The following is a 16005-nucleotide window of genomic DNA, read 5'->3' as shown; positions in this document are numbered from 1 at the left end:
AATTAAGATAAAGTTTGCATGTGTTGCTCCCTATTCCCCCATCTTTTAAAAGGCAGCAAGAGAAAGGAAGACTGGAGACAGAATTTGGACCTGCAGGTATTTTTTTGTTATATGCATTTTGACACAGTGTTAGTTTTTCATTCTTTGGGGCCTTGTCCCAAATTCTGCCTTTTTTCAATTTTCTGCTTTCTGAAGAGCTGTTCTGTATGGTGATACATTTATAGCAATTGCAAGTTCTCTGGAGAAATAAACATTTAGCTATGATTTAGTATGTGCTCAATTTCAGCTCCCAGTTCTGCCCCCTCATTTTTTGGTGAGGGGTTGCCTAGAGAAGAAACAGACTTTGCTGCTAGGAACTGTGAACCTTAAACAGTGTAAAGGAAACAACTTTTCTGTTATCTTGTTAATCTTGAGGTGGGAGGTGCAGAGAGAAATCTGTTTCTATCTTTTCTGAAATACTTAAGCAGTTATTTCAGAGAGATGAAGTCAAACTGTGAATTATGCACAATTGTCTGTGTTAACTGTGAGGCCATTTTTTGAGGCCCTGGAACTGTAAGATAATGTTCTGTTATTTTTTTCTTCCTTGACCATCAGAAATTTTTGCTGCGATGTGTTTGACCTATAAAGCAAATCAGACTTGCAAGTTGAGTCTTGGGCCTCTCCCCTGCCCTTGCTGCTCTCTGCTTTCTCGCCTGACTCTTAAGTACTGAGATTATTTAGAAAGACTTGCCTAGATTTGGTTGGCTAAGTGCCTCTAGCTTCAGAGCCTAAGTCTGGGGTTGTTTAATCAATTTAATTTGCAAGTCCTAGTGATTAATTAAAAAAAACAAACAAACAACGAGGTTATTTGCCACACGACAAACTACACTAGCACAAGGTTAAGGCAGGAATGTGTGGCTGGAAGTGAGGGGAAGAGGGTAGTAATGTCCTTGTGGCTTTTGTTGCCAACAGGCTGGTAGGTCCTGCCACACAGGAAAGGGAAAGGGATTAACTCCTTCCCCAAACTGCTGGTAGTGGTTTCCCGCCCTGCAGAGTATGCATGTGTTGTTTTTCTTGTTCCCTTACTTTGCCATACGTGACTAAAGTCATTCCTGTGAGTTACTTAATACTTCCAATTCAGGGCAGGGAACAAAGAGACAACATGGAAAAGAGGAGAAGGTGGAGGGAAAAACTCTCTACGGTTAAAGGCGGGGGAGTCGGGCCAGCACTCCAGTCCTGCCTGTGGCAGGCAAAAGCTTCTGAATGAAGACAAAGCTGGAGTTGTGTTTCAGTGGACTAGCTGGGGCCACAAAGGGATGGGAACTTTTCAAAGGGGGCACACAGGAAATGTTTTTGAGTGGTGCAGGTAGTGGAGCAAGTATTGCACAAGAAGATGCATTGTGAATCTGGTAATAATGTGCTTCAGCCCTTGAATTCTTAAGGCTCTTTCATGCTGTTTAGCTGCAAGCCTCTTTGCAACTGTATACTACACTGAAAGTGAAGTGCTTTGTATCCTCTGTGGAAGTCCTGTTGACTATTTGGAGCTAAATCTTTCAGAGTAGCTAAGTTATTTAAACTAAACAACAAATGCATATTTATGGCCCATATGATTTATGTCTTGGGGACAATAGATCTGGGAAATGAGCATCTGTGTTTTATTCATTGCAGAGTTGCAAAGCAGTAAATGAGTTACAGCCTTTTCTACATTCCAGGATTACATAAGATAAACCTTTGAGTGAACTTTTTTGCCATGGCAGCAAGGTATCCATAGTTTTACTTCAATATAAGAATAAGTAGAAGAAAGTGTGTGATCAACTGCAACAGACGTTATGGGGAGTTTTTTATTTCTTTGTTAGGGTTTTTTTTAATTTTTATTAATTCGACCACACTTTTTGTGGCTAGGGAAAAAACAAATAACAGAACACAAACAGCAGGACTTGATCACTCTGGCACGGTTTAGATGGTTTTATTTTATGGACTATGTCAAAAGATGGCTGCCTTTTTACATGGTGGCTAATGCCTTCTTTAAGGAATCATGGAATTTGGTCTGAAAAATCTTGTTCTGCTTACCTGCACAGTCTCCATGAAGTTCAGGAAAATGTTTGTTAAAATATAAATAAGTAAAAGGAGAAGACTTGAACTGCAAGATATGCTGGTTTTAGTGCTGTGCTATACATTTGTGTTACCAGTTCTAGAATCTGTTAAGTCTGAAATTTCTTATCCTGATGAAAACTTAGTGCCAGCTCTCTCTGGGAGACATCTGAATCCTATCTTTTAGCTGCTAAATCTTTCTTACTCTTGTGATCCTATGAGAGCCTGTGTTTCCACACTGATCAGGAAGTTTGTACAGATGATATTTAAGTAGAACTTAGTGCTTTGGGATTCATCTTCTGTGCCTTTGGGTTCTTTATTTCACCTGTCAATAGAGACAGGATTTCTCTTCTGTATTATAACTGCAAGAAGGTGCAAAGGGAAAAGTGTCACTTATGTTCACTTTATTTTTTTTTGGTTTTTTTTGTTGGTGTGTTGTTGTTGTTTAAGTAATATTAGAAACATGTATAAATTTGGAAAGTTCCTCTGTCTTGCCACTAGCCAAGAATTTAATGGACTTTACTTGGGCTTATGCCATCACATAGAAGCTCTGCCCTGCAGCCTGTTGTTTATTTTAGTATGGATCATTTTGGGCACATTTGCCTGGTGCTATGCAGGTTTCTAGTAGTCTAGCAGTCTTCATTCAGAATAAAAAGAATTTCGCTCTTCTGTTCATTGAGCACTGTTCTGCTATTTGCATTGAACACCTACTTTTAGAGGACAGTTTCATTATCCTCCTTTGGTGAAACTTCATTCATCCCAACTCTATTTGTTAGATTATCATCTAGGTTTCTGTGAGTGAGAATATTGAAGACAGAAGATATGCTGCTCCCATGTTTAATGTTACATAATTTTAAGTGTGTTATTTTGTCATCTCTGGGTAGTAGAGATGGAAATTTTTGTGCTCTGATTGGCAGAGTTTACGGTGGTTCCCGTAAACCCTACCATTTGTGATTTTTTTTTTTTTTTCTTTTTTCCATGAGAAGATGTTCCTAGTCTTAAAAGGCTCTTCTGGGGCTTTCTAAAATTCATTGGTGCTTGGTGGAGGGTGAATGTTTGTATCCTACAAATGCAGGGGCATTGAGGTAATGTTTGGCAATTTTGCACTTTATTAGTAGCTTGTATTTTGAGAAAAGAAGAGAAATCATCAATTGGTAAATACTTCTTTCAAATAAAACATGATGAAATAGGTGGAAGCTTGGAAAGAACTGTTGGTTTATGGTGCTCTGTTAGGCCTTCTTATTATGTATTATATTTTCATTCTATCTTCATTACAAGTGCTGTGTAGAATTCTTTTTCGTCAGTTGGCTCCTCTGGCTCTCAAAGGAATATATTCATTTTTACCCCAGGGGTTGGTAGGTTAGCTTGTCTTCTCATGAATGTTTCTGAAACGGTTAAACCAAATACCATTCAGACTTTGAGACTCTGTTCATTGTATCGTAATGATTTGTCATACTTGAACACTCCAGTTAGCAGCAATTTAGTGGCAATGCCAAGGTAGTGCAGTAGCAACTGGCTTACACTGTCATGGCTGTCTCATCTCCCAAGTCCTTTAGTAAGTAACCTTTAGTCAAGGTGTATCTTCTGCTTTCTGCACTGTGTTTCTGCAAGGGAAATATTTAATCTTTTGAAAATCTGCACTTAGAATGAAGTGTTTTGGTTGAGGTCTTTCATAGGTTTGACCAGTTTAGATATTTGGGGTTAAACACAGTATACATAAAATGAGAAGGAAATTAATAAAAAATTAGCATTCAAGTCCTTCCCCCAAAAGTATCCCTTGCCTGGCCAGTAATGTAATAACCTTGCCATTTCACTGCTTGGCTAATTGAGTGCCTACCATTACAGCTGGATTGCAAAGTATCTCTTGAGGTTTTAATAATAGAAGTCTGAAAACCTAAAAAAATCAGTGGAACTATCCAGAAATTCAAATCCTGGAATGAAACTGTTGCTTATTAGAAATCTATTTCCCCATTGTTTGTCTCATACAGTCTGCTGTTGTCTTGGAAAGCATGAAAAAATAGCTTATGCCATGACTATTCAAGCAGAAGATAGCAGTGCTACCAACTATGAGGAGAAAAATGGGTGAACAAGGATCAAAGTTATCTAGAAGCACGGGATCTGGTTATAGGATAGGAGTCAAATTCTCATTTGAAAGGTGTGTCTTAATACAAGAATTCAGCATCTGAAGGACAACTGTGTGTGAAGAACATAATTAGCTTGCCATTGTGGAAAGAATTTATGTTCTGGTTTCCTCCAGGTATTGAAGCTGAGTAAAATTTGTTTTAATGAGGTTGTTGCAGATCTTGTAGGTAATATGGGGTAACTGTACAAAGACAGAAGTATCCAACCCTCCTTTATCTTCTCTGCCAGTTTACTCTTTCAAGTGTTTTTGCTAATGGTCTGTGTTACGCATCCAACCCAGTGAGGCTGGTTCCTTTCTTGTCTCCTTTCACACCCGCTTCTCCCTGTCTTATATGTGTGATCTGTACCTTCTGTGATGACACAGTATTATTCTAGGCTCTACATGGCAGCTAACTCTAAGCTTGCATAGTCAGTTCCAAACCCATAGGAAAATAGTGGATAAATAATTCTAAACTGTCGTTGACATGGTTTAGCCATGGCTGGCAATTAAGTATCATAGGGGTGCTCTCTTTTTCCCCCCCTGCTCCTGGGCCAGTTGGGAGGAGAATTGCAAAGAAAAGGTAAGCCTTGCAGGTTTAGATAAGAACAATTTAATAATTGGAAAAAACCCACCACCACTCTGATAAATAACTAGTTGGAAACTGGGTGTTACCGTTTGTTGTGTTTGTGCATAAGGTAACCAGTCACACAGTGTTTTATCTGCTAAGAACCACTAAAAGTGATTTCAGGTATTATTTCAAAAGAATACTTAGAAGGTTTATTATGCAACTGCATCAGTGATAAAAACCAAACAGTGTATATAATCACTGTGCAAAGAGCAGGTCTTTCATTATCTCTTAGTGTTGAGAAGAGAAAGGAGAATTTTTTTTTTTCTTTGATGTAGAAGGAGGTTGCTTTGTTTGGTTTTTACTTTTTCTTCCCCTGAAGTTTCGGGGAATGCTGGATTCCCCATCACAAGTTTTATCCCAGTTTTCTCCTACTGTCTTTGACAACTGAGTGTTTATCCGGTTCTCTGACCTTCATATCAAATGTATTTTCATGAAATACATTTTTGCATCCTATCCCTAGTAGATAACAAATCCTTATTAGTCATATATGTAATTGGGAACTGTAACTCAGATTTTTCTAAGGTATTGTCTCTTCCTGAAGCAATTATTTAGTCCCTGGTGATAACTACCTTTGCATTCAAAGAGTTACTTGCTACTCCTTCTTTTAAGGTTTGTATAAAAATACTCAAGTTTGTGTCTGTGTAGATCAGAGATCTGGATTAATATCTAATAAAATTAAATAAAAGAACCCTTAGTTGATGAAAAGGTGTGAAGGCCTATTAGAGGTAGTGATTGAGCCAAGTGGTTGGGTTTTTTTCCTCCCTTTTATTTTCCAAGAGTTTTTTCTTATAAAATCATAGATTAGTTTGTGTAGTAGGGGACTTAAAAGTCAAATAGTCCAATCCCCCTTGCCTTGAGTAGGGGCCTAATGAACTAGATCAGGTTGCTCAGAGCCCAATCCAGCCTTACCAGGGAAGGCTCATCTACCACCTCTCTGAGCAACCTGCTTTAGTGTTTCACCACCCTCATCATAAAATAATTCTTCCTTATATCTAGCCTGGGTCTACGCTCTTTCGGTTTAAAACCATTATCCCTTGTCCTGTCTCTACAGGCCCTATTAAAAAGTCTGTCCCCACCTTTCCTTTAAGTACTGAAAGGCCACAGTGAGGGATCCCTGGAGCCTTCTCCACTCCAGGCTGAACAACCCTGACTCTCTCAGCCTTTTCCTCCTAGGAGGAAAATCCTCTGAGCAGTTTTGTCACTCTCCTCAGGACCTGCTCCAACAGGTCCATGTCTTTCTTGTGCTAAGGGTGGTAAGGTTTCATGAGAGTAGAGTAGAGGGGGAGAATCACCTCCCTTGACATGCTGCTCAGAGTTCTTTTGATGAACCAACCAGGATATGGTTGGCACGTTGATGGGTCATGTCCAGCCTCTCACCCACCAGCACCCCCAAGTCCTTCTCTGCAGGTCTGCTCTCGATCCATGCATCCCCCAGCCTGTGCTGATAACAGGGGTTGCCCTGACCCAGCTGCATCACCGTGCACATGGCCTTGTTGAACCTCATGAGGTTCATGTGGGCCCACACACATGATGTCGGGGCTCCATATAGCGATACTGGGGAAAAATACCCAAGAATCCTGTCAGGGAATGGGAATTAATTGACAGCTTTGTGCAACTAACGATGGGGACCCTATTGCAAAGCACTCAGGATTTAGGAGCAGAGGAGCAGTTCCAGCAGGAAGAGAGAGAAGTCTCCCAGAAGGAAACAAATCACAATGCAGAGGAAGAGCACTGTTTTAACAGGTGTTACTGAATAGCTGTTCAGAGGGACTCACACCCACATGCACACAAAAATTTGCTTATTTGTCTCCATGGCTGGACTCTGCTTCTGCATTGCCACATTCTTATCATTTTGTCCCTTCTAGAAAATGAACTCTGCTGTTTCTTAGAGCACTTCAGGATACTGTAGAACTATCTGAGAATGGTATAGGAGTTTAACTTTGACATAAATTTGTAAAGATGTTTTATGGAAGAGTTTTTGAAGAGAACTTGTTACTATCATATCTCTGAAGGATAATCTCTGAAGGATATGAAAAGGATACAGTTCTTTTTTAAAGATTTGAATAAATGCTTTGCAGCATAAATTTGACACAGTTGAAATATACAAGCAAATAAAATACACTTGTTACGAAATTTAAGTGTATGTGAAGAAACAAGTCATGTTAGTTTCAACCTTTCTTTCTGTTCTTTGTCATCTAACTATGAAAAACATTAGTATTCTCAATGGCACATGAATCCTTGTGCTTTTGAACATGGACATCATTTGTGACTATTCATTGGTCACAGCTGAACTTGATCAGCAAACATACTCTGGGGACTCTTTTCTTTGGCTCTTCATGGATATCATTGCTGGATTTTTTCCTAATTGAATGCTAGGGTTTTTTTCTTCCAGAGTAAAGGAAAGAAAGGAACATTCACCTAGGTGCCTGTTCTCCAAATAAATGTTAAGTGGCATTGCTGGCGTGCTAACATGACGTTCCGAAGGTATTGTGAGAATCTGACTGTTGTGCTCTTGGTTTTTTTGAGGGCCTTCTCTTCAGAGAAGGACCTGCAAAATTTTCCGCTGTTACATGAGTTGCCTTTTATTGTAAGACACATACATAAAGGGTATTTATTGGGAAATGACTCTGACCAGTATTACTGTTTCAAATGCCACTAAAACAGGAATGGTTGTACATTATGTTCAGAAAAAAATTGGTTGACGTATTTATTTATGTACTCTGAAGCTGTAAGAGCTCTTGTAGCATGTCTTGTCTGTGGTGCATATGAGCACTCCTTTCTACAAATAAACCCAGGCTTCTCCTAGGAGAAGGATAGTAGCAGAGAGCATTAGGCAGATACCCTCCAAATAACGTCATCAACGTTATTTTCACAGCACTCATCCACGTCATTTAAAATTAATGTTCATTCGAAATAATGTAGACCCATTAAAAAGATTGTGCTGAAGCAGATAGACTCTTCTTCTCACCAAGAGAGGAAGGAAGAAAAGAGCTTTGCTTTGTGGACTGTAGTGCCTGTCACAGTGTTGATAAAACACCCTGAAGTATTCAGAACACTAGTAGTGCATAGACCCATTAGAGTGTAGCAGCACTTGGTTCTTCTCTTCCGTCTGATAGTAGGGAATAATTAAGTTTGGAATACGTCACTCTGCGTTTGATCTTCTGGTTGTGGGAAGCTGATGAACAATTTGTGTGATCAGCGTTACTTCTAAAAACCGAGTTTCTTACATATGTTAATTGAGACAGTGGATTTTTTTGAATGTATGCTCTGGAAATACTTGCATGGTCCAGTGACTTTTCAAAGTAGAAAATGTGGTGGAAAATTAGCCTTTTGGAGAATGTAGTACTGTTATTTGCAGCAAAGTTTATTGTGAAAGCAAGGATGCTAAGCCCTGTTCTTTTCTTTGAATGCTGTTAAATATAAAGCTTTTTAAACCTAACATGTACACTAAATGCACTTGTGGAGTTTAATCTGTTCTGTTTGCTACTGCTAGAATTTTTTTAAACTTTTGAAAATTCTTTGACATTCAAGTAAAAGAAAATAACCTTTTCCTTTTTACCACAGATCCAGACATTTAATGTTGAGGCACCATGCCAGACCGTGGAAGATTTAACGAGTGGGGTTGTGATGGCCCAGGTCCTTCAAAAAATGTAAGGAATTGTTTACTTAATGAACTAAGTTTTATTATTCGTACATTTTTCTGTATTTACATGTGTTTTAGTTCAGTCTTGGCTGGTATTCCATAAGGATGTGGCTTTTCCTATGCTTAGATGGTACTTGAAACTGGAACATGACTAATGTGATTTTTCTCTGTAGTTTTCAGATAACTAGCTTAAATGAAAAAAAAAAGCTTTGTTTTAGGGAGATGTTTATTCGAGGTGAACTTAGTGAAAATAAGTTGGATTAAAACAAAACTTACAGATTCACACTTAAAGTTGAAACCAGTGCAAGCTGAGGTAACTGGCCCTGATCATTGCTTGAAACTGCAGTCAGTGATGTTAGAATTAGTTTCATGCAATAAAACTTCTGTGATAAACTGAATGGAACTGTCAGTTTAGTGATGCACAGTTGGAAGTACTTGTCTTTCAGTTTGTTTCCACTACCTCTTGCCTGTTCACTGGACACCACTGAGATTATGTGACGGTATAAAGAAGGAGCCATCAGGCTATTTATACACAGGATTGGTAAGATCCTACTGAGCCTTCTCTTCTTGAGGCTAAAAAAACAGAACAGCTCACTCAGTCTCACCTTGTATGACAGATCCTGCAGTCTGTTAATCATCTTATTTGCCCTTTGCTGAACTTCTTTGTATGTCCAGGTCCCTCTCATACTGGAGAACCCAGGATGCAACACTTCAGATGTAGTCTTACCAGACCTGAGTAGTGCCTCCCTTGGCCTGCTGCCAATGATCTTCCCAACACAGCCCAGGTTGTCGTTGGCCTTCTTGGCTACAAGGACATGTTGCTGGAGTGTTTTCAGCTTGGTTTCTACCCAGCTTCTTGTTTGCAAAGCTGCTTTCCAGCCAGTTGGCCCCCAGCATATACTGGTGTATGGTGTTTATTTGCATGTACCTTTGTGAAATGTGTAAGGTTTCTGTCAGCCTGTTTTTCCAGCTCGTCACATTCCTCCTAAATGGCAGCACAACTATCAGGTGTATCAAACACTCCTTCCGTTTTTACACTGTATGACAAATTTCCCTCTGTTCCATCATCTGGGTCCCTATTAAAAACATTTAACGGTATCAACCCCTTGGGTAGGCTGCTAATAGCCTGGGCTCCAGCTGGATTTCATGCTTCTGCTCATAAACCTTTGAGCCTGGCATTTCAGCCATTTTTCAGCCCACCTTGCTATGCACTTACCCAAGTTGTGCTTCATCAGTTTGTCCAGGATGATGTTATCCTGCTCAGGCAATCTGTAGCAGGAATATATAACAGTGTGACTTATCTTGGTCTGCTTGATCATCCTGACCCATAATTTCTTAGCTGGCTCATATCCATCTGAAGACAGAGCTCATGCATTCCCACTGCTCTCTCGCATGAAGGGCATCTCCCTTGTCACTGCCTTCTCAGCTTGTTCTTCCTAAAGAGCCTGTATGCATTCGTGGCAGCAGCCTTGTCATGGGAGCCATCCTACCATGTCTTCATGATCCCAGTGAGACTGTGGCCTTGTAACTACATGCAGAGCTCTGTTTCTTCCTGTTTGTTCTCCATGCTGCATGCATTAGTGCACAAGCACTCCACGTAAGCATCCAGTCTTGCTGAGTCCCAAGAATGAAGCTTTCCCTGGAGTGTTTTTCTGTAGGCCTTTCCTCATTTATGTGCATATGCTTGGGGTGATCCCTCTTCACCCAGCCCTGTTTTGTTGACTGTGAGGTATCTCTTGTTCACATTGTCCCACATTCTTTGTTTTTCAACAGAGTCCACTACTTTGTCACTAAATGTTCCTTTCTCTATTTTTCCTTCTACAAAACTGGTCTAACCAGGTTGGCCAGCCTGTTGGTGAAGATGCATTTGCCCACCACAGTCAGGTGGATCCTATCTCTTCAAAGCAGTCCTTGATTCTCAAAATGATTCAGTGGCCATCGAAACTAAAACCTTGCCAACACCAGTTCACAGCTGGTTGTTGACCTGCAGGATGTGTCTGTTCCTCAGAACCCTCTCACTAACTGATGCAGCTGGGAAGAACATCAGTTGAGCCTTTGCCATAGCTTCGAAAGCCACATAATCACACTGTACTTTCCAGGTTTCCATAGCTGTACAGCTTGTGCCAAGATGGAAGAGCAGGAAGAGTAATTGTGTAAGAGCTGGACAAGCTTTGGCAGTCTTTCAACAATGCCAGGAATTCAAACCCCTAGCAAGCAGCAACCCTTCTTAGATGGTGTTAGTCAGAAGATCAGGGTCCTCCATTGTGCTAACTCTTGCCACTCCCCTCTTGTGTTGCAGCACGGCTCAGGTTTGGTGGACGCAGATGGTTTGTTTGACAGAGCTCCTGACACTGTAACTGCTGTGAGGACACTGAATCTGTTCTGTAGGTTCAGATCCTCAGGAGCAGGAGCCTTACTGCTGGTGAGAGAAGTTCACAGGAAGGATAAAAGAGGGACAAGAGGAAGTCTCCATGTAGTCAGATATTTCAAAGCAACACTTTTAAGCATGTGGTTCTGAGATAGTGTTTTCAATTGATGAAGTGATGTTTCAAAAACAGATGTAAAATACAAATATTGCATTTCTGTAGCATGATTTTAAAATATTTCCTATGACAACTGCGGTACTGCCACTGAACACAGAAATTCTTTACTTTGCCCAGTTTATATAGTAAAGATCACCTAAACAATTTATAATTCTTTCTTTATGCCTTAGGTAATGATTTGAACCTGACAAAATTAGTGTTTGACTATCTTACTTTCTAATAGTTGTGTTTTAGATTTAACATTTTGCTTACTTGTGTAATGGATACGGAGGATCTCATGCAGCAATTTAGCAACAAATATTGCTAAATCTTGATTTAATTCTTGTTGAGATAAACTTTGAAGAGCAACAGCAATCTGATCTTGGATTGTACAAGAGAAATCACAGAATATGGTGAGTTGGAAGGGACTCACAGGGATCATCGAGTCCAAAAATGATGGCCCGAAAGAATACCCCAAGAGTCACACCATGTGCCTGAGAGTATCATCCAAATGCTTCTTGAACTCTGTCAGCCTTGGTGCTGTGCCCACTGCCCTGGGGAGCCTGTTCAGTGCCCAACCACTCTCTGGGTGAAGAACCTTTTTCTAATATCCAACCTAAACTTCCTCTGACAGAACCTCAGGCCATTCCCTCAGGTCCTGTCACTGGTCACCACAGAGAAGAGATCAGTGCCTGCCCCTCCTCTTCCCCTCCCAAGGAAGTTGTAACTGCAATGAGCTCTCCCCTCAGTCTCCTCTTCTCCAGCTGAACACACCAAGTGCCCTCAGCTGCTCCTCACACGGCTTCCCCTCAAGACCCTTCATCATCTTCATTGCCCTTCTTTGGACACTCTCTAACAGCTTCATATCCTTCCTGTATTGTGGTGCCCTAAACTGCCACAATATTCCAGGTCAGGCCGCCCCAGGTCAGAGCAGAGCAGGACAATCCCCTCCCTGGCCTGGCTGGTGATGCTTTGCCTGATGCCCCCAGGACAGGGTTGGCCCTCCTGGCTGCCAGGGCACTGCTGACTCAGACTCAACTTGCCATGACCAGGACCCCCAGGACCCTTTCTGTGGCACTGCTTTCCAGCCTCTCATTCCTCAGTCTGTATGTTAATATATGAACAATCTTTGGGGGAAAGTATTATTGCTGCCTTTTTTTTTTTTTAACCAGAAGAGTAGAAGATACACTTCTTATTACACATTGTTTAACAGCAGATTGGTCTAATTGATTTTTGAAGTAGGGTTGCAGAATAGCCAAACATTGTCTGTTTTCCTGGATGTGAGAGATTGGAATATAGGTCAGATACAGGGATCAGCATTTGTATTGCTGAATAGAAAACTAATCAGGAGCATGTTGACAAAGCCATTTTAAGTATTCCTTCTTTAAAACAAAAACAAATTCAACCCTACCAATGAAATCCTCTTTGTGCTCCTTTGAAAAGATACCACAGGAAGAATGTGTAGGGAATTAGGGAATGTTCAACAATTTGAAGCAAGTCTAGAGCAGGCTTTTGTAGTCTACCCTTCTTTTTATGTAAGGAGCACTGGCAGGTAGAGAAATGTGTAAGAGCAAGACTTAAGGTTATTTGAAAAAGTCATGCAGTGACATTAAATAGCAAAGAAAGGTGCTTTCACAGCCTGAAAGCACCAGATCACTGCAAACCTGTCATTTGCAGTGAAAACTTGAACACTTGTCTTTCACATGAAAATCTGTCAAAAAGGTAATCTTCAAAGGGCAAGTTTATTGTCTTGGCTGCAGACACAAAAGTGAAGTGCTGTTACTTTTATTCCATTGAGGAGGGTAAAGTACTATTTTTGTAATTCATGTTTCTTGGAAATTGGGTGTTTTTCAGTATAGCTGCCTCCTATTTGAGTCTCTTTATCAGTATGTGTTCTTTGAGCCTACTAGTATTAAGAGGTTAATTAGGTAAAGGCTGAAATAACAGATTAATATATCCGGTGAGAATTTAAAAAAAAAAGAAAAAAGTTCATTAGGAATTAAGAAAATATTGTCAATGAAAAAATCAAATTAAGTGAGGCAGAGCAGTGATGAAAATTTAAAGATATTGGGGTGGTCCAGTGATCTGGATGTATTTCCATAGGAGAGTGAGGATAATGTTTGTTCCGGAAAACCTAAAAATTTGAAAGTGAACTGTATTGTTTCTGGTTTTTTTAACCTCTACCTTAATAGGAAGAGTTCACTGGTACTTATGAGGAGAGGAGGTAGTAGTTTATCGTAAGGAACAGTTTTTGAGAGACCCCTAGTTTGGGGAATTTGTTGTTTTAGACATAGAGAAAATGTGCACAATAAAGAACTGTAGGATTTATTGTCAGTAAAATTAAAAAGGAGGAACATTGCTTATTCATCAGCTGATAAAAACTAGCTGTGCCTTGTGCCAAGTGTTCAGAAGGGGCCAAAAGCTTCTTCCATTGTTCTGAATTCTTTTGTACATAGTTCTCAATATTTTTTGGATTCAACCCATTTGTAGGTAAGGACCATTCAATCACAACAAATATATCAGAATTCTTTGTAACAAAGCTGCTGCAAGAAAGGAAGAAAAGGTTGCAGCAGAAATTACTAACCCCTTCAGAAGCTTTTCACTTCTAATGTAGTATGTGGTAGAAAATGGCAGAAATGTGTTCTATGTAACCAAGCATTTTGCTTACAGTCTCAGTTGTTAATAAAGTTATTGGTAAATCCCTGAGGGACATTTTATTTCTTTATAGCATAAACCTTTATCTTCAAATTTCAGGTTAAAGTACCATTGAATGAAATTCTCCAGTGCTGACTATATTGTCTTGGAGGAGGAAAATCAACCTAAGCTTTAGCTTACTTTTTTTTGTGTTATTCTGTAAGATTCACTATTTGTTTGTTTTCAGATGTGAAGGTTATTGGTCCTGACTGGCAGTGGTATGAAATACAGTAAGATAAGATGCCTGTACATAATCAGTGTTGATGATTATTTTACAGAGTGTTGTTGTATTCCAGGAGAAAGATTGGAAGCAAAAGATGTTTAAACTGTCTATGAGTAGACTGTCTACCTAAAATCATGTAGCTTATGCTGGTAGAAGTGCCATAGCTTGCTTCTGAGTTGCATCCTTATTTTCTTTCTTTCTTTTTTTTTTAGCCTTCTCAGGTGTTCTTTATGTTTTTACTGTCCACTGGTATCCCTAGAACAGCATAATTTCCTGTTTTATACTATGTTTTAAAATTTTCCTTTCATCTCACTCTGGAGACTGTTTAGTACCAGGTGTCCCTCTTGTTTTGATTCTCCCTTCCTGTGTCATACTGGCCTTGGTAAATGCAAGAGATGGTATGTATTTTCATCTGTGCATCGTGTCCTCTTAATGAATTATTCATTTGATATATTATACATTGCAGCACACTGTGTATGTTTTGACACATGCAGAACACAAAAGCCATGCTAATACATTATTGCTGGGGGAGGGAATTTTTTGTAAACAGACGTTTCTTGAAGCAGTTTACTGTACCACTGTCAAAATGAGTAATAATCATGAGTTATACTACATGCTCTGTGGGTTGGTTTTCTTCAGAAGAGTATTTCTGTCTCTTGGCATCTGTGATATGGAGAGATGACTGCTTAAATAAAGGAAAATTTGCATACAAAATAAGATGGAGATGGTATAAATGAGCACTGCTGAAAACATCACATGAAGTGATAGAGCATTATCAACAGTGCTCTGAAGAAAAGTCCCAATTATCTACAGTACTATTCAGATACTAGGCAGTAATCAACTGATACACAAATACCTTTCTAAACCTGAAAAGTTATCCAGTGCAAGAGATTGTCTAAGTTTGGATCTAGGCTCAGGAACTTATTGAATTCAAAATACTTGGTTCATGAACGAGTCATCTCCTGGTAATGGTGATGTTCCATCCACTGCCCTTGTTTAGTGCAGTGATTCTTCAAAATGAGATGGCAGGTTTAGCTGTGCAGTTCTCAACACACATTTTTTGTATTTCCTTAGGTGATGCTTTTTCAAACACCATAAGAATGACACTGTTGTTTTCTAATGACGCAGACTAAGGCAGTTAAAAAATTCTGAATATGATTGAATCGTGATTCCCAAAAATTTAGCAGAGGAAAACTTGTTTGCAGCAAGGACTGTGAATGACCTAACATCTAGAAGCCCCTTTTAAGAAGTATGTGTAGAAATCCTTGTGGAATAGCTTTTATTTCAGATTTGATTTCCAATAGTTTGATATATAGAGAAAGCATTTCTGTTGGTATTAATCATGAACTTTAATTGGACTTTCGAAGACAGAAATGAAATTATAAGGGCAGGTGATTTATTTGAAGGAAAGAATGATCTCTGGATTTTCTTGGTGTTGATACCCAACCTGTTGCTTATCTGCTTATTGTATTCCTGGCAAAGTGTTTTTCCAGTATGCAACTAATTATTGTGTAACCTGTATGAAGATTCTCTAAGGGCAGTTTTTGGTGCTATTTTGACAACTGTTATATGGGCATGATTTTGAATGGGTTGCCTGTGAGCTGCTGGACCCTTGGCTGCTTCCATGAGATTTGTATACATAAAAGTAAAAAAACCAATAGGATCTGTGGAAGAGGACTGCCACACTGAGCTTAGATTTAATTCTCAGGGACCTTCCTTACGTATGTCTAATGACATATATAAAGGTTTAGGTAGCCTATGACTCCCATCAAGACTGTAAAAGGTGTTTGCTGATCCATGTGTTATTTTTACAGTAGTAACTGAGAAAAACTGCCTGTTTTCTTTTCCTGAGGCTTCCTGAGTAAAGTGAGTTAGTTCTAACCCTGAAATTAACAGCTGATGCTGTTATTGATGCCCTTATTGTTGTAAATTGGGTATGCAATATCAGCTGTCCAGTCAGTCCAAATATAATTTTCCTTGTGAGAGATATTGTTTATGCTTAGCCATGTTGCTTCTTAGAGTCATTATTTAGCATGAAAATGGTAAGTCAATTTTCATGGCACTGTGGCCTTGAAGTAGCTGGAGATGTAAGTGATCAAGTGC

At 39.5% G+C, this 16005-nt stretch overlaps 1 protein-coding gene across 5 annotated transcripts in view; it reads left to right on the top strand.

Moving 5' to 3' along the window:
* Positions 1–16005, top strand: part of HOOK3 (hook microtubule tethering protein 3) — an 80830-nt gene that overhangs the window by 4424 nt on the left and 60401 nt on the right. For all 5 annotated transcript variants that reach the window (XM_027745219.2, XM_027745215.2, XM_027745218.2 and 2 more), the window contains exon 2: positions 8385–8470. In XM_027745219.2, the coding sequence (XP_027601020.1) occupies positions 8385–8470 (86 nt within the window). The remainder of the gene's footprint in view (positions 1–8384; positions 8471–16005) is intronic.

This window comes from Pipra filicauda, unplaced genomic scaffold, assembly GCF_003945595.2.
Source record: "Pipra filicauda isolate LSUMZ 115617 unplaced genomic scaffold, ASM394559v2 scaffold163_size1657671_pilon, whole genome shotgun sequence".
In the NCBI taxonomy this organism is placed as follows: domain Eukaryota; kingdom Metazoa; phylum Chordata; class Aves; order Passeriformes; family Pipridae; genus Pipra; species Pipra filicauda.
This window is presented reverse-complemented; position numbering and strand designations above follow the sequence as displayed.